Source organism: Geotrypetes seraphini, chromosome 8 (genome assembly GCF_902459505.1).
Source record: "Geotrypetes seraphini chromosome 8, aGeoSer1.1, whole genome shotgun sequence".
In the NCBI taxonomy this organism is placed as follows: Eukaryota; Metazoa; Chordata; class Amphibia; order Gymnophiona; family Dermophiidae; genus Geotrypetes; species Geotrypetes seraphini.
In genome coordinates, this window is record NC_047091.1 from 25584818 (window position 1) to 25608286 (window position 23469).

A 23469-nucleotide genomic window follows, 5' to 3' on the forward strand; every position below is an offset into this window, starting at 1 on the left:
AAGACAAGATTAAATGGACTACTAGTCCATTACCAAATGGACCACATGTCCATTCACAAAAACAGGGTTTACTCATACTCACGCCTCTATCGATAGGTAAATAGTAATCATGTTGTCTCTCTAGCCACTAAAAATTGCTGCAACTGCGTGGGGGTCCCAAAACACAAATTCACCCCCTCTTCTACTAAACTGCGCTAGAGATTTTAGCGAGGAGAGCCACGCTGAATGGCCCGCGCTACTCCCGATGCTCATAGGAACTTAATGAGCATTGGGAGCAGCGCGGGCCATTCAGCACGGCTCCCTGCGCTAAAACCGCTAGTAGAAGAGACCCTCAGTGTCTTGCAATTTAACAAGGCACTTACACGGAAATTTTAGATAAAATTATGCTTCCAGAGCCACCACTCTGATCTTGAGCTTCAGAAATTATTTTCTCCTTAATTGGGTGGCTCTGGAAACATCGGGAAAAATCCTCAGCAAATTTCCACAAAATTTTGTCATTCGACATTTAAAGTATAATTTCATTATTAACATCTTATCCATCTCACTCATGCAGGTTATCACCAGGGTGGAACGTGTCTGGATCAAATCCTGACTGTCCTCCAAGAAACCTGTGAAATCTATTTCCGTTGATACCAGTTGATCCACTCCCTGATTAGACTCAAGCTTCTTTTTCTGAGGAACATAATAGAAATTCAAAATAGGAAAATTTTCTGCATTGGGCAATCCCAATATTTCCTTAAAAAAATTTCCATCACTATCGCAGGTGGTAACAGGTGGGTTACTGGGAAATTGACCAAGGGGAGATTTTTTGACCTATATATATTTTCCATTACTGTATTTCTAATTTCGAATGTATTGCACATGAGTCTTTAACCGCAGAGGTAGAGACATACTGCAAGGTAGTAGTTTGAGATTCCACAATACTTAACCTCTTGTCTAAGGAACAATTACTTAACTATAAAACAAACCAACCTCACATAGAATGTAAGGACTTCACAATCAAATGTGCCTTGCAGCTATTATAAGGGAACAGGATGTATTATCCTGGAGTTTCTTGAATTTATTTCTTTCCAAGAAAGGACAACGCAGCCTGTTTTATTATCCTGATTGTAATATATGATTGGCACATGTAAGCTGTTAAACTGATTTTTTAATATTAAATCTTTTTTATTGAAAATATAAGAAACAAGTAACACTGGTTCGTACGGCCACCACTGCAATTGTTTGAATGTAACAATATCAGGGGAGGGAGTGGGGTTGGTTTTGTATACACTGAACACTGATCAGACGTTGTAGTGTTTACTTGTTTCTTATATTTTCAATAAAAAAGATTTAATATTAAAAAATCAGTTTAACAGCTTACATGTGCCAATCATATATTACAATCAGGATAATAAAACAGGCTGCGTTGTCCTTTCTTGGAAAGAAATAAATTCAAGAAACTTTGTACGGCCACCACTGCAATTGTTTGAATGTAACAATATCAGGGGAGGGAGTGGGGTTGGTTTTGTATACACTGAACACTGATCAGACGTTGTAGTGTATAATAACCAAGAAGTGAAAATATTATCTGCATCACCATCTGTACAGAAAAACCGCCTCCCAACCAACACCCCCAGAATCAAATGCTACCTGGAATCAACCCCCAAACCAGCCCATCGATATGCCGAAAATACTCTTGAAAATGTCAGACCAAACACTCGACCCAAAAAGTAACTGCTCCAAAATAGCTTCTGGGACTTCTCCCCCCCCCCCCAAAAAAAAAAAAAAAAAAAGAGGGGAAGACAAGTGATCCCCTCCCTACATAATCCATGCCAGTCTCTTAATTGCAATGTGTTCAACTTCAAGCTCCGTCCCCTGGGGTTCAAGGAGTCCAAGTAAGGACCCCAAGTGAGCAAAAAGAGCTGGTGTCTCTTTAGGGTAGCCCTCAAGAGCCCAAGTTTCCCAGAGGACCAGGGTATGAACCTGACTTTGTTTTTTTTTATTTCAGGGTATTTGGGGGGGAAGTTTACACTTGCTTTAATTTTTTTTTATTAATATTTTCAAAATACACAAGAATACACATAACAGCAATAACAGTCTGTAAACAAAGTAGCATCATAATACAGTGGAACCTCGGTTTGCGAGTGTTTTGCAAGACGAGCAAAACACTCAGCAAACTTTTGCCTCGCAAACCGAGTCAGAAGGCCTTGAGCATGCGCAGAGGCGGGAGCTTGCTTTCACTCTCACAACCAGCAGAAGGGGTAAGGAGCGTGTTTGAGAGGAAGAGCGGACGGATGCCGCTTTCAGCACGGGGTGCAATGCGGTTCTCGCGGGGGGGGGGGGCGTTCGCAGGGGAGGTTTGCGATGCCAGTTCATGGGGGTGCGATGCCGGTTAGAGCGGGGGAGAGGGGGTGATGGAGCAGCGCCGGTAGCCTCGGGTGGGGGGGGGTTTGGTGGAACCAATCAAAGCGAGTTTCCATTCATTCCTATGGGGAAACTTGCTTTGATATACGAGTAACTTGATTTACGAGTATGCTTCTGGAACGAATTATGCTCGTAAACCAAGGTTCCACTGTATAACAATACTCATGTCCGAACACAAAAACTATTAGGATCAGCAAATACAACAAAAGAACTCTATAAAAGAGTGTTTAAAACAACCCCCAACTTCCCTCACACACACCCCCTATCCCTACTGTATTTCAGCATTTTTATTGCTTTTTAACAATGCAACAACAAAATCAGTTTAACAAAGATACACATATGACATGCACACTTGCCGCTGTTCCTCTATGGGGCATCAGACACTGCCTAGCAGACAGTACAGAACTGGGCAAGTTAGAGGAGGTCAATTGTCCTTTCCAGCATCTCACTGGCTAACATGATGCATCATCCTTTTTCCTTTAGGAGTTTCCAACTGAATATAGCTGTGTCAGAAGCAAAACTAATACAGGAACTCATTTTCAAAGCATTTAAACACACTATATAGCACGCTGATATCGGCAGCTGCCGAAAGGGGGGTCAATCACACAAAAGCGCCTCCGCAAAAGACAGGTGCTGGAAAAGTAAGCCAGGGTTTTCCGGGTCTACATTTCCAGGGCCTATCCTTCTCGTGAATCACACCTATGTAGGCACTTCTGGCGTTAGTCATGCCCAAAGTAGCATTAGGTGACTTAAAGCGCCTAAGTAGGTGCGATTCCGGAAGGTATTATTTAGGCACTTTAACATTGGGATGGGGTTTTTTGCCATTTTAAATGGCGTTTGTTAAATAACTTAGGCGCCTCCCCCAAAGTACAATATGAGTATGTTAATATGGTACTTTGTTAGAAATATAAATCTGGGACATTTTAAGGCTCATTTAGATGAACAGAGCGTGGAGAAGCACAAATGCAACTGGATTTCCAAGAGAAAGAGAAGACTCCTATGCTTGACTCATGAATGCTGAACAGAAAATGTGTAACTTTCCTTCTGATAAAGAAAGGTTCCTCCTCAATTGCTTTATTTTTTTGTTTATTCACTAACTCAGTTTGGGATTTGTTTTATGTAATTCAGTGATATGCTAAAGGTGGACATATGTCACAACAGAGGAATATTTATTTCTATTCTGGCTCATGCCGGATCTGAGACAGGAACTATGGTAGCAATTCTATAAAAGAGCATGAATTGCCCTGCCCGTACTGCGCCCTGGAGTATTTCCTCTGAATTTTTATTTTCTTGCTTAAATGCAGTAGAGCAGTCATTCACAATTTTTTTTTTTTAATTTAAACATCTGTATCATGAAACTGCAAATAAAAAAAAAGAGAAATTGCATTCCATCAAATCCCCTATTCACATATTTGAAGGAAAACAACATACCTGTGCACAATCTGTGCTTTTGGCTGTACTGGTCATCCATGTTTCTCCTGCATTAAAGACATTTCCATCTCTGACCTGTTCCAGGAGACCCAGTGTCAAAGCTTCCTGTATCTCATTGTCTCCAGTCTCCCCAGTGTTGTCAGTATCCAGGGTCATGATACTGAGAAACCTTTGTACATCTGCACAAGATTCCTTGGTATCAGCTACTCCTAGAGCTACATTCCCTGCCTCAGCAAGCACCATGCACAGGCCATTTCTACTAGTGACTCTTCCAGACTCATGAACCGGAACTAACTCTGGGTTGTTCACAGAACTCAAGGTAGAAAGATGATGCATGGCACTGTCACCATTCTGAGAGACTTGGTTCCCCACATCTATAACTTGTAACTTCTGAGTCATGTCTGTCAAATACCAGGAATCAGAACTGCTACCCTTCACTTCATCTGTTTGGTTATCTGATACACCCTGTTCTTTGGCATCTGGCTGCTTCTGGGTAGCTTCTTCCAAAGAATTTGAAGCTGGGACAAGCACCCTACAATCTGCTAGGTTTTGAAGAGAAGGTTGCATATGATTCACCTCTAGACCTGGTGTCTGTCTGGGCAGTTCAGCCTCTGCTAACATAAGTCTTTCTACTGCAGATTCATTGCATTGGAGTTTACAGGTCCCAGGCTTGGTCTTGCTCAGGGGAAAAGTACAGACAAAAGCATCAAAACATATGGGTGGACAAAAGGCTGAACCTTTTCTGGATACAGTTTCACTCTCTGCAAATGAATCCCCTATAGGTGGATCAAGTGCTGCAGTTACTGAGTTCACATTAAGGGTGGGATCCTTGCTATTATTATCCCTCAACAGAATGTCATTAGAGGATGAATCTCCCAGACTCTCAGATTCAAGCCCTGCTTGAAACTGGACTGATGGAGCACCGAACACTGCCCTCTTTTCTCTTTGTTTCTTTTGCTTCTTTACCTTCATATTTCTGGGAAGGGACCGCTTTTCATCTTCTGCAGTGAGAGAGATCAAGTCTAACTTTTGTGCTCCTAACTCGTCTTCTGCCTTGGATAAAGTGGGACAAGACTCAGAAGGATCAACTCCAAGGAAATTTGAAAACCTATAAAGAATACTTTGCTGAGCTGTGTCTGAAAATTCTGCTGAAACTTGGCTCCAGGATTCCAGCTCAAGTGCTTTTGTAGGTGTATTGCCTTCTTTTGAATGATTGTTGCCACCACTTTTACCACATTGCTTTTCAAGAAACCTATCTGCCAGATTTTCCTTGCCAGTTCTAGCTTTATTTGTCTGTGTGGCTGAATACATTTCACTTTCAGTTTTGCAGGCTGTCTCTACTGTTTCTCTAAAGCTCTTCTTTACCAGAAGTTGGTCAGCCTCTTGAACTAACTCACTTTGCCCTTTCTTTAGAAATGTGGTTTCAGAGCCTGCAGCAGACTCAGGGCACCTCTCCTCTGATAACATGTTATGATTTGAATCCACATTAGAATGAGATGGCTTTTCCGAGGTGAAGGTAATAGTTGTTCTTTCTCCTTTCAGTTTCTCCTGACTTTCCACAGTTGAGTTACAAGATCTTGGGGGGCCCAGCACACATGTGTCTTTTCCATTTGTTGTTGATCTCATCCTTTTTCTACTCACCCCACCAGTTTTCAGCATTTGAGCCTTTTCACCGCAGTTTGTTTCCATCGGTGTTTGAAACTTGTGCGACCCTGACTTCTGCTCTAGGTCCAGGATTAGTTCATGAGACTGAGGCCCGTTTGTCCTCCTGTTGCTGCTCTGTTTCCGTCGCATTTTCTTGGTGGGCTTTCTACAGCCTGTGGTAAAAGGTCTTTGGACACTCTGAAGTGCAACTCATTTGCCCAAAATGCTAAGAAAATGAAGGAGAAGAAGGATCATGTTAGAAAAGCACCAGCCCTTTGAGAATTACACTAAGTTTTTGAATGTTAGGATATTGAACTTTCCTAGAATGTTGACAATCTCTCCAAAAGACTCCTTCTATAAAATTTTGAAAAAAATATTTAAGTTCCCTGAGAATGGACTTCCTCCACTTCCTAAAATATATTTTTTGCCAGCATTGAAAAAACAATCCTCTACACCGGGGGTTCTACCTGAGGCTTCAGAAGCTATTAATATTACAGATATTTTGGAATCCTCAGAGGATGAGGTTACTAGTCGAGCGACTCTTCTGGTGACATTTGTTTTCCATCAGGATAAAGAGGCTCTCCTAAGACTATTTTTTAGACTAAGAGAGGAAGTAAGATGTCCATGTTCCCAGACGCCTGGAAAACAACTCAGACCAGGAGAAAGAAGTTCCTGGGGTTAAAGCAACGTGTGGTATAATTTCAACCTAGATATCCCTGTAAATGTGAATTCCTATGTATTTCTTGAACCCTCCCAGTTACAATTTTTTCTTGAAGGGAAAGGGATAGCAATGCATAGTGCTTGAGTGTGAGGCAATCCTAATAGACCCCAAGTAGAAGGTCCAGTTCATAATTTGAGGAAGTATCACTACAGTTGTGCTTTGTTTTATATTCTCTCTAGATGGGAATTGTCTCTCTCTCTTATGTGGGCTATTATAAGAGTTTTGAGTCTTTAGGGTCTAAGGACCTGTGAGTTGTTTTTATTTGCTTAATTTGAGAGCTAAACTCTTTTCTGTTACAAAATGTTTCATTTAGGTATATAAATCAATCAATAAATGATAATAAAAAAGAAAAGCGGCCTTGGCGAAGGATTGAGCCACGTTTCCCTCTCCAACCGAGACGCAGCCACAGTCCCTGTGTGGGAACGACCCCCCCCCCCCTCCCAAAAGTCATATTTGGGGTTGGACTGGATAGAGAACTGCTCAGGGAGGGGGGCAGTGAAACAGCGACAATGAGGAGGCTCTGAGCCAGCCCCCCCACAACTTACCACCGGCTCCAAGTCGACGCCCTAAACCCTCCCGCCTTTTCCCGCCTTCTGGCTGCACATGCGTCACAGCACGTGCAGCTACAGTGCACTGGGTGCGCGCGTGCGCAGGGAGCGGCACCCGGCACTGAGCGCCGGAAGGGCACGTTGCAAGTAGGCAGCCGGGGCCTGGGGAGAAAGCAAAGGGTGCACAAGGGCGAGGGGTCCAAGAGCAAGAAACAAGGGCTTGGAAGGACAATAATCTGAAAGATGAGATGTCCAAATATGCTTCAATAGCGCATAATTTCATTGTGATGTTCTCCACGTTGCTGGCTGCCAAAAAACTCTATTTAGATTGTGTATTATTCAGAATGCTGTCATTTGACTGATCTGTAGTCTGAAAAAGTTTCATCATGTCACCCCTTTTTCCATGAATTTAATTGGTTGCCAGTCGAGCTTTAAATTTGGTTGCATTTGTTGTAAGGTATTGTTCAGCCTTGCACCTAATTGTCTTGTGGATTCGTTCACATTTGTAAACTCAAAGCACTCTCCCTTCAAAGGCTGTCAATATTAAAAATAGCATTGTCTCCTCTCATTTCAAGCTGCAATATGGGATAAAGATTTGAATTCTGTAATAGCACCTCTTGCTCATATCAGCATTTTAAGAGACAACTGAAAACGTATTTGTTTACAAAATTTTTAGGAAATGAATGTATTACATTCAACTGTATATGTGCAGTTTTTTATTCTATTTTGTAAGCCACATAGAACTCAATGGTATTCCAGTATAGAAATAATTTTTTTAATAGTTTTTTTATGGCTATGTTATAGCAGATCAAGTTAGAGTCAAGAGATATCTGGGGGCAATATTCCACCCTTCTATAGCAATTTTGTAAGCCATATTGTTGAGGATCAACCTCAGTTTTTTAATCCACCAGAGAGTACAAGATTGGGATTATGACCCAGGCAATCAATCCAGACCTCATCTTGAAATGCTGCTTTCATATTAGTCTCATCTATGTGACTGACATTATCTCAGTGCAGATTATTCATCAATTTGTTTCAAGCATTTTGGCAGAGTATATTATTACCAGTTTATCAGTAGTCATTTTGTTTGCCAAAATTACTGAACACATGCATACATTTTCATCAAGGTGAGGCCCTCTTTCAATTTTTTTTAAAGCTGATGTTAATGTCAAGGTGTGCATAGATATATAGCTGGTTCCTATCCCATCCCTTCGGTAGTAATTTTTTTGTCCTAATCCATATTGGATTTCTGAGAATCTGGGAACAGACTTCAAGATCTTAATATGTATTCTTTGTAGAAAGGCAGAAGAAAGATATGATAGAGACATTTAAATACCTGTGTGGCATAAATGCACATAAGCAAGAAGCCAGGAAGAGAATCAGTTGAACCACTCTAGGCAACTGAAGGATAGAAGGGACTCCCAGGGAAGACAAGACCATAGCAGAGAGATTAAAATAATTATTTGCAAGAGAGGTCACTTGATGTTGTGCTGGTGAGCGGTGTTTGCTCCCGCACTGTCCCCTCATTTTGCTTAGTTTTGCTTGCTAAAACATCTCTTATTTACTACAAACCGTTCTTGTGCAATGATGGAGATTGCTTTTCAGCTGATCTTGGGTGGCAAAATACCTCGTGTCCACAAAACCTACCCTTTAAGGTGGCGACTGGGTGCACAGCACAGAATCTAAGATGGCGGAGGGCAACTGCTCTCCTGCACCAACGATCAATTCAGAATGACTAGCGGAGGTAGTGCAGGAAGTGAAACTGCTACTGGAAGGCTCCCTTACTACCAAACTGCAGCCGCTCGTAGATAAATTAGATGTGGTGGATACTCGACTAGAGACTACAAGTGGAGTTTTCTACTTACCAAAAGTGCTTGTCTACCATCGAAGACACGGTGCAGCGCAGAGAAGAGGATCACCGCTGACTCCAAAAACAGGTCTCTGCTCTGGAAGCGAAGATTGATGGCCTGCAGAACAGGTCCCATAGGGGGAATCTGCATCTCATTGGTTTGTCTGAGGCCGTCAAAGATGGAGAGCTCTGCTCCTTTTTGGAATCTTGGCTCACAAAGTCCCTGCATCTTCAACTGCCTCATGGCCCCTTACAAATTGAGCGGGCTCATAGGTTGGACCCATTGGGAGCACTGGGCTTGAGGGCCCGTACTGTTATTTTTAAGCTTTTTTTTTTTTTTTAATATTTTATTTATAACATTTTACAATATTACCAAGCATATACATCTTGTACAGAAAAGTGAGATCAAACTACATATTAAACTATAATTCCAAAATTAATATTTGCTACAAGGAAATACCAATCTAGCTGTTCTCACACTAGTCCTCAATATTATTGGATCCATTATTAAGAGCAGAACTTATATACATCAAATTAATTAAGCAAGAAAAATCCTTGTCTAACTAAAGTGCGGGGAACTAATTTCTCATAGGCGTTATTACGTTGTTATTCCTTTTTCAAGACGTTTCATTGAGAGAAAACTAATCAATTGAGATGGCTCTGTAAATATATATTTCAATGATAAATATCTAACTACACATTTACATGGATATCTCAAGAAAAAACTACCCCCTATTTGAGTCACTCCAGGTTTTAAAATTAAAAATTCTTTCCTTCTTTTTTGAGTCTTTCTGGAGACATCAGGGAAAATCTGAATATGTTGCCCCAGGAAGTCTTTAGACCTATTTTTAAAGAAAAGTTTTAATATCCAATCCTTGTCTGGAGCCAAAGCCACAGACAACAAGAGAGTAGCTGGAACCGCCAACTCTCTATCTGATTGTTCCAATATTGCTGAAATGTCCAATGACCTCTCCCGGGGTTCCTCCATGTTTTCTTCTTTGAATTGGGGCTTAGCAGGTAAGTAATACACTCTTGTAAGAGGAGGTAAGGAATTTTCAGGAATTTCCAAAATTTCCATAAAATATCTTTTCACCATTTCTCTGGGAGAAGTTGACAGGATCTTTGGAAAATTTATAAATCTCAAATTATTTATTCGACCATTATTCTCCTGCATTTCCAACTTCTTCCTGAGTAATATATTATCTTTTACCAACATATCTTGATTTTGTTTTAATAACATTAACTCCTTATTTGTATCTTGTGACTCTGTTTTAAATTGTAACATATCCTGCTTTAAAACTTTTATTTCTTCCTTTTGTTCTTTTAATTCTTTATCCAGACTTTTTATTTGAGGATTTAAGGAATTTCCCAAATTCACCACCAAGTCCCATAATGCTTCGAGTGTGACTGTAGGAGGTTTTGTAGGTGAGAAAAGTTGTAATGGTGTAGTAACTAAATGTTCTGAAGTTAGCTTTACCTCAGTGACGTCTTGTATTCCCCCAACTTCTGTTGTCCCGGTCACAAGCCCTTGCAGAGAGATCATTCCTCTCTGCGTTGTCATATTCAGCGAGCTCTCCATACTAGCCTCTGTGGACAAAGAGAAACCCACCTCCTCAGGTGGATTCTGGTCCCTTGGAGAGCTTGCAGCTTGTGGCGTCGGTTGAAGGGGTGGCGTCCTAACATCGGGACTAAGAGTGACATCATGCTCAGGGGCACCCACTGCACCGCTCTCCGGCGGTGTCCCCAACGAGCTAGAACCCGACCCTTCTTGTTCCCGTTGTAGGCGTCGGAGAAAATCATCAATAGTAACCGCTGGGGTTAAGGATCGCCGGGAGGCTCCTCCGGTATTCCTTCCCCGTCTTTTCGGCATTGTTAAAATAAGAAAAATTCCAACGACGTCCTCACTGCAGCAGACATAGGATAAACTTCTTGGATCCAATAATAGGAAGCAGGATCCAAACTGGATCTATGTACCCCTAATGAAGGTTACCCACTATGGGCTCCTGGGCTCCACGTGGCTCCTAAGGGGCTCCCACGGGGCCTTGCGTGCCCCTTAGGGCACGCCCCTTAGGGCACGCCCCTTCAGCCACGCCCTGCGGCCGCGCGGCTGCGGCCGCAACCACAGCAGCGGCTGCCTTTAGTGATGTTGGAGACGGACCCAGTGACGTCAGGGGTCCGTCTCTGCGAATGCCTGTCTGCGCCGCCCAGCAGGAAGAGAAGCCGCCGCTGTGGAATCCAAGACCAGCCACGGGTCACCCCACAACTCTCCTCCAGCCGGTAACTGCTCCAAGCACTGCCACAGCAGCGGCTGCCTTTAGCGATGTTGGAGACGGACCCAGTGACGTCAGGGGTCCGTCTCTGCGAATGCCTGTCTGCGCCGCCCAGCAGGAAGAGAAGCCGCCGCTGTGGAATCCAGGACCAGCCACGGGTCACCCCACAACTCTCCTCCAGCCGGTAACTGCTCCAAGCACTGCCACAGCAGCGGCTGCCTTTAGCGATGTTGGAGACGGACCCAGTGACGTCAGGGGTCCGTCTCTGCGAATGCCTGTCTGCGCCGCCCAGCAGGAAGAGAAGCCGCCGCTGTGGAATCCAGGACCAGCCACGGGTCACCCCACAGCTCTCCTCCAGCCGGTAACTGCTCCAAGCACTGCCACAGCAGCGGCTGCCTTTAGCGATGTTGGAGACGGACCGTGACGTCAGGGGTCCGTCTCTGCGAATGCCTGTCTGCGCCGCCCAGCAGGAAGAGAAGCCGCCGCTGTGGAATCCAGGACCAGCCACGGGTCACCCCACAACTCTCCTCCAGCCGGTAACTGCTCCCTTTTAAGCTTCTTAATTGGCACATAACCAAGATATTTTGCGGGCTCTTTGGACCTCAGGCCCTCTAATCTATGAAAGCAATAAATCTTATGTTTTCAGGACTATTCTCCAATGGTTTTGGCGAAGCGGAAGGAGTTCTCACAGGCTTGTTCCTTGCTTTTCCACAAAAAGGTTCAATTTGCCTTATTGTATCCCGTGAGGCTTCGGTTACGCCATGAGGGTACAACATACTTTTTTACTTTGGCTGCCAAAGCCTTACTCTTTGCTCAGCAGCTTCCTGAGGCAGCGGCGGCTGACAGATATCCATATGCGGTATTGGGTTTTCCGTTTTTCTATCTGCCTGTATTGCATTCTTTGCATCTGCCGCTGTGGATGGTCTTGGTTTCCCTCCTGTGACACCATCTTGGGACTTACTGTCTGGGCTGCCGAGCTTGCTGGACCTACTCTTCGGTTATACTTCGGTGATATGGGGGTCATCATGGGAATTAATGAATCAGTCAGCCCGAGTGGAAGAGCAGCCCTTGTTAGACCCAGTTACAGTTTGTTTTCTGTCTTTGTGTTGGTCCAGGAGGGGGGGTTTTCAATTCCTGTTGAACATACTGTTGGATTGTTGCCGCTGTTGGGATCTTGAGGAGGCCAGATGTTTGCGGGTATGGCTGGGGTGAGTGCGCATCTGGATGATTGTTGGATGGGGATGGTGAGAACAACATGTACTTGTGATTTTGATGGTGGAGGCTGACCATTCTTGTTTGTTATTATGTATTACTCTTTACTGTGTGGTGGGTATGTGGGGACTGGATATATAATTAAGCTATTATTATTATTTTCATCGACTTTTCAGACAGGCAGACAGGGATTCGTTGCATTCTCGATGGAGTCGAGATTTGAGGATGTCCACCGATTCCATCAATCTCCTTGCTTTAATTAAAAGGATTCCCAGGATTTCTGTTAGTGCCAATTTCGTACTCTGTGACAGGAAAGCTAGACTCGGGAGAGTCTCTGGACATAGTGTACTTGGATTTCAGTAAAACGTTTGACAGTGTCCCACACCGTAGACTATTAAACAAGATGAGTTAGGTGAGAAACTAACGGCATGGGTCAATGATTGGCTGAGTGTGGTCAATGGCACCCTCTCTAAGACATCGGAGGTGACTAGCGGAGTGCCGCAGGGCTCAGTCCTGGGACCATCCCTTTTTAACATATTCATAAGGGACTTGACCCGAGGGCTTCAGGGAAAAGTAGTGCTGTTTGCCGAAGACGCCAAACTGTGTAATATAGTAGGTGAAAGCGATCTCATGGATGGTATGGCGCAGGATCTGATCAAGTTGGAAAACTGGTCCTCAACATGGCAGCTGGGCTTCAACACAAAGAACTGTAAGGTGATGCATCTCGGCAGCAGAAGTCCATGCAGAACATACACCTTGAATAGAGAAACACTAGCTACAACCTCAGAAGAACGGGACTTGGGAGTAATCATCAGTGCAGACATGAAGGCTGCCAAACAAGTAGAGAAGGCCTCATCCAAGGCAAGGCGGATGATGGGATGTATCAATAGAAGCTTCGTCAGCCGTAAACCTGAAGTCATAATGCCACTGTACAGAACCATGGTGAGACCTCATCTGGAGTACTGTGTGCAATTCTGGAGGCCACATTACCGTAAAGATGTACTTCGAGCTGAGTCAGTCCAGCGAATGGCCACTAGGATGGTCTCCGGACTCAAGGGTCTCTCATATGAGGAAAGACTGGGCAAGTTACAGCTCTACTCTCTAGAGGAGCGCAGGGAGAGGGGTGACATGATTGAGACATTTAAGTACGTCACAGGTCGTGTCGAGGTGGAAAACGACATATTCTTTCCTAAGGGACCTTCAGTCACAAGGGGGCACCCGCTCAAACTCAGAGGAGGGAGATTTGGTGATGACACCAGGAAGTATTTCTTTACAGAAAGGGTGGTGGATCACTGGAACAAACTACCGGTGCAGGTGATCAAGGCCACTAGCGTGCTCGACTTTAAGAATAAATGGGACATCCAGTGGGATCTCTACTTGGGTCGAGCAGCACTCTGACTTAATGGGGTGGGACAGTAGAGTGGGCAGACTTGATGGGCTATAGCCCTTTTCTGCCGTCATCTTTCTATGTTTCTATGAGCCTATTTTACACAGGAGCAGCTTTTTTATGCGGGTCATACACCTACCTCTCTTTGTTAAAAATGCTCACTGCAGGACCATACCTTTTTTCATGTGTTTTGGTCCTGCCAGCCGGTGCAGCGTTTTTGGACTGGGCTTCTGAAATTTGCTGAACATCTGTTTCATTGCTCCTTAACCCTTTCTGCAGCCTGTTTGCTGTTGGATAAATATAAGAACATAAGAATTGCTGCTGCTGGGTCAGACCAGTGGTCCATCGTGACCAGCAGTCCACTCATGCGGTGTCCCTTAGGTCAAAGACCAGTACCCTGAGACTAGCCTTACCTGGGTATGTTCTGGTTCAGCAGGAACTTGTCTAACTTTGTCTTGAATCCCTGGAGGGTGTTTTCCCCTATTACAGCCTACGAAAGAGCGTTCCAGTTTTCTACCACTCTCAGTTCATGCGCAAGTTGGATGTGTTAGGGCGGAAGGTGATTCTGTTGGTTTGGACAACAGGGGACGTACCCTCCTATTGGAGTTGGAAGAATTGCTTACACTCTTTGATGCTCTTGGAGCGTCACTCGGCAAGGGCTAGTCCTAAGAGCAAGAAGCACTTCCTCCAGATCTGGAACTCCTATATACAAGTCTTGCCACCTTGTCCATGTAGTGAGTTTCTGAATTCCTTCTGATTTTGCAGAGATCTCTGGTGTTTCCCCCTTTTGGGGGCTCAGGGGTGTTGGCTTGCCTCTCTTCCCCTTTTTTTTGTTCTTTCTTTTCTGTATACACTTGGGGGAGGGGGGTTCAGAGGGGTGGAAGGGTCTTCATCCAGTGCTGCACACAGCTAGTTGTGTGCGGTTGGTACTGTTTGTTTTTCTTGGGGGGGGGGATGTGTTCTGTGATTTGGGGGTTTGGGAGGGGGGGTTCTGCCATTCTTCGATTTTCTGTTACTACACGGGAACTATTTTGATGACTTGAAGTATATGCTTACTTTACTGGATTATTTTTGTATTTTGATATCTTGTATATTAGATTGTTTTGGCTATGTTGTTGTCATCAATAAAAAATTGTTTTAACATAAAATAATTCTTTGCTTTGGTCTTCACAAAGGACGATGTGGGGGAGTTACTGCTGTGAGAAATGGTATTCAGTTCTGATGAATCAGAGAAACTCAAAACAAATCTCTGTAACACTAGAACAGTGGTCTCAAACTAGTGGCCCGAAAGGTACGATTTTGAGGCCCTCACTATGTTTATCATAATCACAACAATAAAATAAAAACAGTTTCTTGATCATATTCCTCTTTAGCTATAAATTACAATATTATTATTAAGACTTAGCCAAAAGGAAAGATTTATAAATTATAATTTTACCTCCTGAAAAATTGTCATTTCTTTACTAAGACATTAACTATTTTTTCTGAGGCCCTCCAGATCCAAAATGTGGCCCTGCAAGAGTTTGAGACTACCGCACTAGAAGATGTAATGGGTCAATTTGACAAACTGAACAGTAGCAAATCAATTGGACCAGATCGTATACATCCCAGAGTGCTGACAGAATTGTAAAATGAACTTGCAGAGCTATTAGTGATTTTAAAGAAAAATGACAAATGAAGCACAGTACTAGAATACTGAAGGGTGGCCAATATGATGCAGATTTTTAAAAATGGTTCCAGAGGAGATCAGGGAAATTACAGACCGAGTCTGACATCAGTCTCTACCATTTTGCCCAAAACAATTATAAAGAACAAAATGACTGAACATTTATGTAAACATAGATTAATGAGAGAAAGCCAGCATGGATTTAGTCAAGGGAAGTCTTGCCTTACCAATCTACTGCATTTATTTGAAAAGGTAAATAAACATAGAAACATAGTGGCAGAAAAGGGCTATAGCCCACCAAGTCTGCCCATTCCAAAGTATTCGCTCCCGAATTTACTCCCTTAAAGATCCCATGTGAGCATCCCATTTACTCTTAAAATCCTTCACGCTGCTGGCTTCAACAACCTGCAGTGGGAGTTTGTTCCACTGATCCACCACTCTTTCGGTGAAGAAGTACTTTCTGGAGTCTCCTTGAAACTTCCCTCCTCTGATCTTCAGCGGATGCCCTCTGGTGGTCGAGGGACCCATAAGACAGAAGATATCATCTTCCGACTCAATGCGACCCGTGATGTACTTAAACGTTTCAATCATGTCTCCCCTTTCTCTTCGTTCCTCAAGTGAGTACAGTCGCAACTTCTTTAGTCTTTCTTCATACGTTAGATCCTTTAGCCCCGAGACCATCCTGGTGGCCATTCGCTGAACCGACTCGATCCTCAGCATGTCTTTACGGTAGTGTGGTCATATGAATATGAATAAAGGTGAGCTGGTTGATACTGTGTATTTGTCAAATGCCTTTTGAAAAGCCAAAGTATTTCATGAAAGGAAATTAGAAAGTCATGAGATAGAAGGTAACATCCTATTATGAATTAAGAACAAGTTGAAAGAAAGAAGAGAGTAGGGCTAAATGGTCAATATTCTCAATGGAGAAGGGTAAATAGTGGGGTTCCCTGGGGGGGGGGTCTGTGCTGGGACCACTGCTTTCTAACATAGTTATCAATGATCTAGAGAGGGGAATATCTAGTGAGATAATTAAATTTGCTGATGACAAAGTTGTGAAAACACAAAAAGATTGTGAAAAATTACAACAGGACCTTGAGAGACTGGGCTTCAGAAAGGCAGACGACATTTAACATGAGTGGAAGCCAAACTATAGCTATGTGATGTAGGGTGCCACATTCAGAGTCACTGCCCAGGAAAAGGATCTAAAGTGTCATCGTTGAAGATACATTGAAACCTTTAGCTCAATGTATCAGGAAAGGAATGGGAAACAAAAGATGAAAATGTTATAATGCTCTTGTATCGCAATTCTGGTCACCGTATCTCATAAAAGATATAGCAGGACAACAGAAATGATAAAAGGAATAGGATGAGTTCCCTATGAGGAAAGGCTAAAGCGGCTAGGGCTCTTCAGCTTAAAGCAGACAGCTCAAGGGTAATGCGATAGAGGTCTATAAAATATTGAGTGGAGTGGCAAGGGTAGATGTATTGTGAATCACTTGTTTACTCTTTCCAAAAATACTAGGATTAGGGGGCATGCAAAGAAGCTATCAAGTAGATTTAAAACAAACTGGAGAAAATATTCACATGTAATTAAACTCTGTATCATTGCCAGAGAATGTGGTAAAATCGGTTAGCTTAGAAGGGTTTTAAAAAGGTTTGGATAATTTCCTAAAAGAGAAGTCCCTAGGCCATTATTGAGATGGCATAGGGAAATAATCCACTTCTTATTCCTAGTTTAAGCAGCATAAAATCTGTTTTACTACTTGGGATCTAGCTAGGAACTTGAGACCTGGGTTAGAAACAGGATACTGAGCTTGATGAACCTTAGGCAATTCTTATGTTCTTAATTGAATACCTTTCCACATAAAGGATGGTGAATGCATGGAACTGCTTCCTGCTGGAGGTAGGCGAGTACATTGAATCTCTAATACAGTTTTCATCTCCATCAAGCTTGCTTTCAATCCAAAGGGAGAGAAAGGGATAGTAGATGGCATGGATAGGCTGACTAGAAAGAAAACAGTAAAAAAAAAAAAAAAGGTCAGATAAAGATTTATATGACCTATGTAAAGGAAAGCATATACAGAGAGAGTGGGCTGGGAGCAACTGGTGGGGGCAGGGGACCCAAAAGGGCATATGCAGAAGTGCACACAAAGGGTCTGGAAAGCATTTGTGCAGACAAAAAAAAAAAAAGAGGCATAGTGAATAAAGCAGAGTCAGACATGTTTTGAGTAAAATATTTTAATGTTATTCTCTGAAAGGTTTCAGGGTTTGTTTGGTGTTTTTTTCCTGGGCTGCATATCTGTTTAAACCTGACATTTCAGTATCTGCCAAGCCAGCTTCCAGCTATCAATTCTTCAAACAGTAACAGCTTTCCTTTTGTAAAACCAACAATAGTCCAGTTTTCAAAACAATTTTATGAACATGAGTTTGCAAGAGGGAAGCTGGTTTCTGTTAAAAGACTTACCAAATCATTACACAGCAGATCTTTCTTAAAAGAACCAAGACAGTGGAATCGGATGTTTACAATTCCTGCATCTAGACAACAAAACAGCCTAGTTCTTGTATATGTTAAAATGAGGAAGGCATAAATGAACAGGTTCAGCTGTACAATCAGATTCTTCAGAATAACAGCTGGGATTGCCATTCGATCAGGTGAATGTAGGCTCTCGCTTTAAAGGAAGCACTTCCCAAAGTTTATCCTTTGGCTTCACATTAATGCAAGGACAGTGCCAGCCACTTGTTCTTACAGTATGAAAAAAAGGTAGAAATAATTTGTATCAGATTTAAACAAAAAGTAGTTGAAGCTACATGAACCCTGAAATGCATGTGCTGTTGACAGTTTCCTGAGCAGGTATTTTCAGGTCCTGCTTATACCTAACACAGGGGAGACAAGGAGGCATTAGAGATCCACATGGCTCGTGGCTGCTGGAGAATCTACACAGACTTAACATCAGTGTGAAAAGTGAACTACTGCTGGCATTAATTTGCATGCTTACTTGGCAGCAAATCTGCAGGGATCTAGCAAGACCCACCCATTATCCTGTGGACATGATCTTTCTGCAATCTGGTGGAGAGGAACACATTAGGGCTCCCTGACCATCAGGGAGCAAGAGCTGCTTTAGTTTCATGTCATGTGTCTGTATATTTTTAAAACTAAAGTGCTGGAATGGAATTTATTTAGCTTCAGTAAGAGGAGTCACGAGGGACAGAGGGATGGCAACACACATCACGCTTAATCTTACCCTTTGTGTACTGCTGCAGTTCTCACAGCACAAATAGGACAATGCTGTTCAGCAAGTAAAGAGGTTAGACAGTATTTGTTCCTTTTTAATTCTAAGCAAACCAAGCTGAATCCTCACCCTTGAAGCCTAGAGTCTCCCACACGCTCTCCTTCAGGTGTGGAACCACATCTAAGCCCATAACGTCAAACCAACTGAGACAAATGTGTTGGGCAGCGATTCGATGTGTGACGCATCCCATCAGATTTGGGGAAGAAATGCCCATTCAGGTTTAAGGATGCTGCCACATTACACACAGCAGAGGGCTCCTCCACCCTCTCCCCCTCCTAGTGGTCAGTCTACCTAAACCAAAACAGCAGTAGAGGAAGGTCTCTGTGCTGGAGCCTGAATCCGGTTCCATGTGCCATGTGTAATGTAAGTTTCCCCCCTCACTTTACTGCTCTGTCACCCTGAGATCCAACATGTGGGGCCCTGGCAGATGTTCCATAGTGACATTAGAAGCAAACACTCCTTTACCAAAACACGTCTTAACATTTATTTTATTTTTTTGTCTTTCCCATTTGGGTGTTTATTCCTCTTTAACTGCTGATGCTGTCAGTGGGACAGAAGACAGCAGGCCCTGACTCCACCACCAAGTTAACAATGCATTTGGATCCGAGATTTCACATTTCCAGGTGCTAAAAGATAAAAACAGACAAACAAAACAAGATGCCAGGTTAAAGCCAGCCTTTGCTTTTTGCTCCTTTCTACTGGATGCAGCAGTGGCCACCATTGGTGTCCCTGAAGCGCAGTCGCATCTTGGGTCGGTACTTCTCAAGGAACAGCAGCTGTTTGGAATTGAAGGCTCCTCTCCGCTTCCTGAAATCACACACAAATGACATACTTATTTGCCCTTTCTATTATTGTTACTTATCCCTGCAGTTCTAGCTTAAAATCGACAGTGTCTGCTAAGCTGCTTTGGGTCCCTCTCTTGAAAACCTTGGTCACTTTACAATCAGAGAATTTAACAAGGATTTTCCAGGATTTTCTATCAGCACTATTTCTGGCTTTGTTTCCCCAAACATAAGTGTTAAGAACTGGAAGATGATTCATTTCCCGGAGTGCTCCCCTCCCCTCTTATGTGTGCCAAACTCCAAACCTTGACTCGCCCCCAATATTTTCGTTCCTGCTCTACTGAATACTCCTGCCTAATTGTACTCACTAAGAGAGTGGATTGTGTCCATCTTTGCCTCAACCCTCACTGTCTCTTTATACCACTGCCTCTCCTTTACGGCAAAGTTCAGACTCTCCCCCAGACCCTTCCTTCCTTTTCTGAAGTCAGAGAGAGAAACTGCTCAGCTTCAATCCCACACCAAACTCACTACCAATTCCTCAAAAGCTATTTCTCCCCAAGTCCTCTGTTCTCCTTTGTAGCTTCAGTCTGTCACTTTCTACTGCAACCATCTCTGCTGCCCTTCAACATGCATAAGAACATAAGAAGTTGCCTCCGCTGAGGCAGACCATAGGTCCATCCTTCTCAGCGGTCCGCTCCCGCGGTGGCCCATCAAGCCCATTGCCTGAGTAGTGGTCTATATCTATCTATACCCCTCAATCCCTTTTTCTTCTTGGAATCTATCCAAACCCTCTTTGAAACCATTTAATGTGTTCCTGTCTACCACAGCCTCTGGAAGCGCGTTCCATGTATCCACCACCCTCTGAGTGAAAAAGAACTTCCTAGCGTTTGTTCTAAACCTGTCCCCTTTCAATTTTTATCACCTTTTTCAGAGTCTCCACCAGAATCTACTTGCCCTGCTAACCATCAAGCCTTCTTGCTACTATTTACACTCAAACCACTTCAACGCATTTACCTCTGGTGTCTTGACTTTCTTACATTCTTGAATCATTGCAGTCTGGCCAAAACTTCAATCAACCTCTTTACGGCTAAGGCCAGAGGTCACTACTCTGTCAGCCTCCATATTTATCTTTTGACACTATCCTCACTTGAATTCTAGGACTCTATTCTATTTTGGGTCTCTTATCTCCTTTGCAAGATTCTTCACCACCACCACAACCTCATCAGCTGGAATGACCCTTTTAATAGTCCCCTTGTGTCCTTGGGCTAGTCACTTAATCTTCCATTGCCCCAGGTACAAAATAAGTACCTGTACATATGTAAACTGCTTTGAATGTGTAAGCACAAAAAGGCAGTATACAAGTCCCATTCTCCCTTCTCCTTTTACTCGTTTCCTTGGTGCTTGAATCTTCTCCAGTGGCTTACAATGCCACCTTTAAGCCAGTATTTTCACCTGAATTCCAGTTGTATCTCAAAGTAGCTTTCACCATTGAGATAGTCCTACAGAGAGAAGTGATCTATTAACTACACTGGACCAATCTCAACATATTACATCAGTAAATACATAAAGGTGATCTCTTAAAGAGTTTATAAAAGCTGGAAACAATTTTACCTTGAAGAGCTAAGTCACACCATTTCCTGATATATGTGGCGTGAATTAGTGATAAAGATGAAATAAGTGAAGTTAATTCTTTATGTTAAATGGCATCATTTGTGTCTTGTCTGCCATCTGCAACGTTCTATCACATGCCCAGCTGCTCAGGCAGCAGATTCATCCCTCATTGCTGGCATAAAGGAACATTTCCAACATTTAATACGCACTTATTTTCCTGTTCATCCACTACACCGTTTAGGTTCTCTTCTACACCAGTGTCTGAAAGACAATCCAATTATCTTCCCAGATGATGTAAAAACAGAGGCAACTGAATCTTTGGGAAGGTTGTACCAAAACCAGATCAAAATGGCTCTATTTGTGGTTTATAGACAGTTGTCCCTTTTTATACTTTAATAAAAAGATTTAAATATAAAATCTAAGTGTTTGGGGCTTGTGCAAATGAAAACAGAATCCACGGGGAAGGGGTAGGGACAGAGCCTGTAGAGATGGTGACAACTTTGTTCCCATGTAATTTTCTATTCAGAGCATGCATGGAGGATTCCTGTCCGGAGGCTATGCTTTGTTCCTTCAGTCCTGTTTTGGCTGTACCTGGCGCCCAGATGCATACCCAATGCTTATTCTTCTTCTGTCCCATAGAGCTTTGACCTTTCTGCTCCTCCAACCCCCCCCCAAACAGCTGTTTTTACCTTTTCTCCCACATGTTTTATTCTGTGTGAGCCACCAGAAGTCAAAAATTATTATACATAAGGGGTTGAGATCGTCTGTCTCACTGGAGGCAAAGCAAGTCTCTGAAAATTTAACAGAATGTGACCAAATTTGGCATGAGAGAAAACTTGTAAAAAGACATATCGAGTTCGATAAACTTCCTAAAAAATAGTACAATTCATGTGTGTTAGAGAAGCAGCAGTTCCAGCTTTAGCTAAAGTTTCTATGCTGCAAAAACTGGAACTGCTTCTCCAGAGAGCCCCCCACTCCCCAAAAAACTTTTCCAATATACCCCATGTCCTAAACTACTATCTTACCAACCCCACCATAAGTCTGACACACACAGAAACAACACAACCACATACATTTGCAAGGAGAGTTTGGAAGCTATGCTCCACGTCTCCTCAATTGTTTTTACTTTGTATTTACTGAATTTTAATATCACATGCCAAAGTAAACCAAGGATATACAGCAATACCTTTTGCATACAGAAAAAAAAAATCATCCATGGCAGTAAGGCCTTCTAGACCATAATATGAGGGGGGAGAGAAAGAAACAAAAAAACTGAAAGAATTAAGGAAACAAATAATGACTTGGGGTTTTAGTTTGGGAGTTACATGTTAAGACCCAGAGACAATGTAATAAGTTGTGTGTTAGAGTAGAGAATGACAAATTTTTCCCGTCCCTGCAGGAACTCAATTTCCCCATCCCGTCCCCACGAGTTTTGTCGCTGTTCCTACCCCATTCCTGCAAGCTGTACCTTAACCGCACAAGCCTCGAACACTTATGATTTTAAATTGTTTGAGGTTTGTGTAGATAAGGACAGAGCTTGCAGGAATGAGGCAGGGATAGGAAAAGAACTCACAGGGACGGGGAAAAATCTGTCCCCTTGTCATTCTCTGTTAGAGCTGGGCACTGAAGTCCAGCACAGTTTGTTTGCTTTTTTTTTGGATGCCTGATTCAGCAAACACATTGTGTTTCCAAACCATGCATGCAAACACAGGAGAGCACACCAACTGCCATGGAAGCATGTATACATTCTAGTATGTCGGTCGCATGTCAGCAGCAGAATTAATATTTTGTACAGCCTTTGTACTGGGACTTGGAAAAGCATTGTATGTTGCATAGATGTGAAAATGCTGCAAATATTATATCCTTTAAATGTATTTGGTCATTTGCACTGCTCACCATTCAATAGCTGTGACATCTCCTCCATAATCCTGCACTTCGTGATGCGATCACATCAGTTCCTCTTCCTCTGCCCTGAAAGCACAGTTACTTACCGTAACAGGTGTTATCCAGGGACAGCAGGCATATATTCTCACATGTGGGTGACATCATCTACGGAGCCCCGATGCGGAAGCATTTTCAAGCAAACTTGATTGAAGATTTAAGTTTGCTCTGCTGCTCCACGCATGCGTGCCTTCCTGCTCCACTAGGGGGCGCATCCCCTCGTGGTCTCCAGTTCACTTAACTAGCAAAGAAGCCAACCTTGGGGAGGTGGGCGGGTTGTGAGAATATATGCCTGCTGTCCCTGGATAACACCTGTTACGGTAAGTAACTGTGCTTTATCCCAGGACAAGCAGGCATGATATTCTCACATGTGGGTGACCTCCAAGCTAACTGAAAAGGGATGGAGGGAAGTTGGCAATTTAAGCAAATAGATTTCGCAATACCGATTGGCCGAAACGGCCATCGCTTCTGGACAGTGAGTCCAGACAGTAGTGGGAGGTGAAGGTGTGAACTGAAGACCACGTGGCAGCCTTGCAGATTTCCTCAATAGGTGTGGACCTGAGGAACGCTACGGAGGCTGCCATCACTCGGACCTTGTGTCCCGTTACTCGACCATGTAGCGCGAGACCAGCCTGAGCGTAGCAAAAGGTGATGCAATCGGCCAGCCAGTTGGACAGGGTGCGTTTGGAAACTGGGTGGCCTAACCGGTTT

General features: G+C 43.2%; 1 protein-coding gene across 2 annotated transcripts in view; it reads right to left on the bottom strand.

Annotated features, from left to right (window-relative positions):
* Nucleotides 1-17362: 17362 nt before the first annotated feature.
* The window catches only part of PTP4A2 (protein tyrosine phosphatase 4A2), a 57649-nt gene continuing 51542 nt past the window's right edge, over nucleotides 17363-23469 (bottom strand). For both annotated transcript variants that reach the window (XM_033955383.1, XM_033955384.1), the window contains exon 6: nucleotides 17363-19231. In XM_033955383.1, coding sequence (XP_033811274.1) covers nucleotides 19120-19231 — 112 coding nt within the window. In that variant the 3' untranslated portion in view covers nucleotides 17363-19119. The remainder of the gene's footprint in view (nucleotides 19232-23469) is intronic.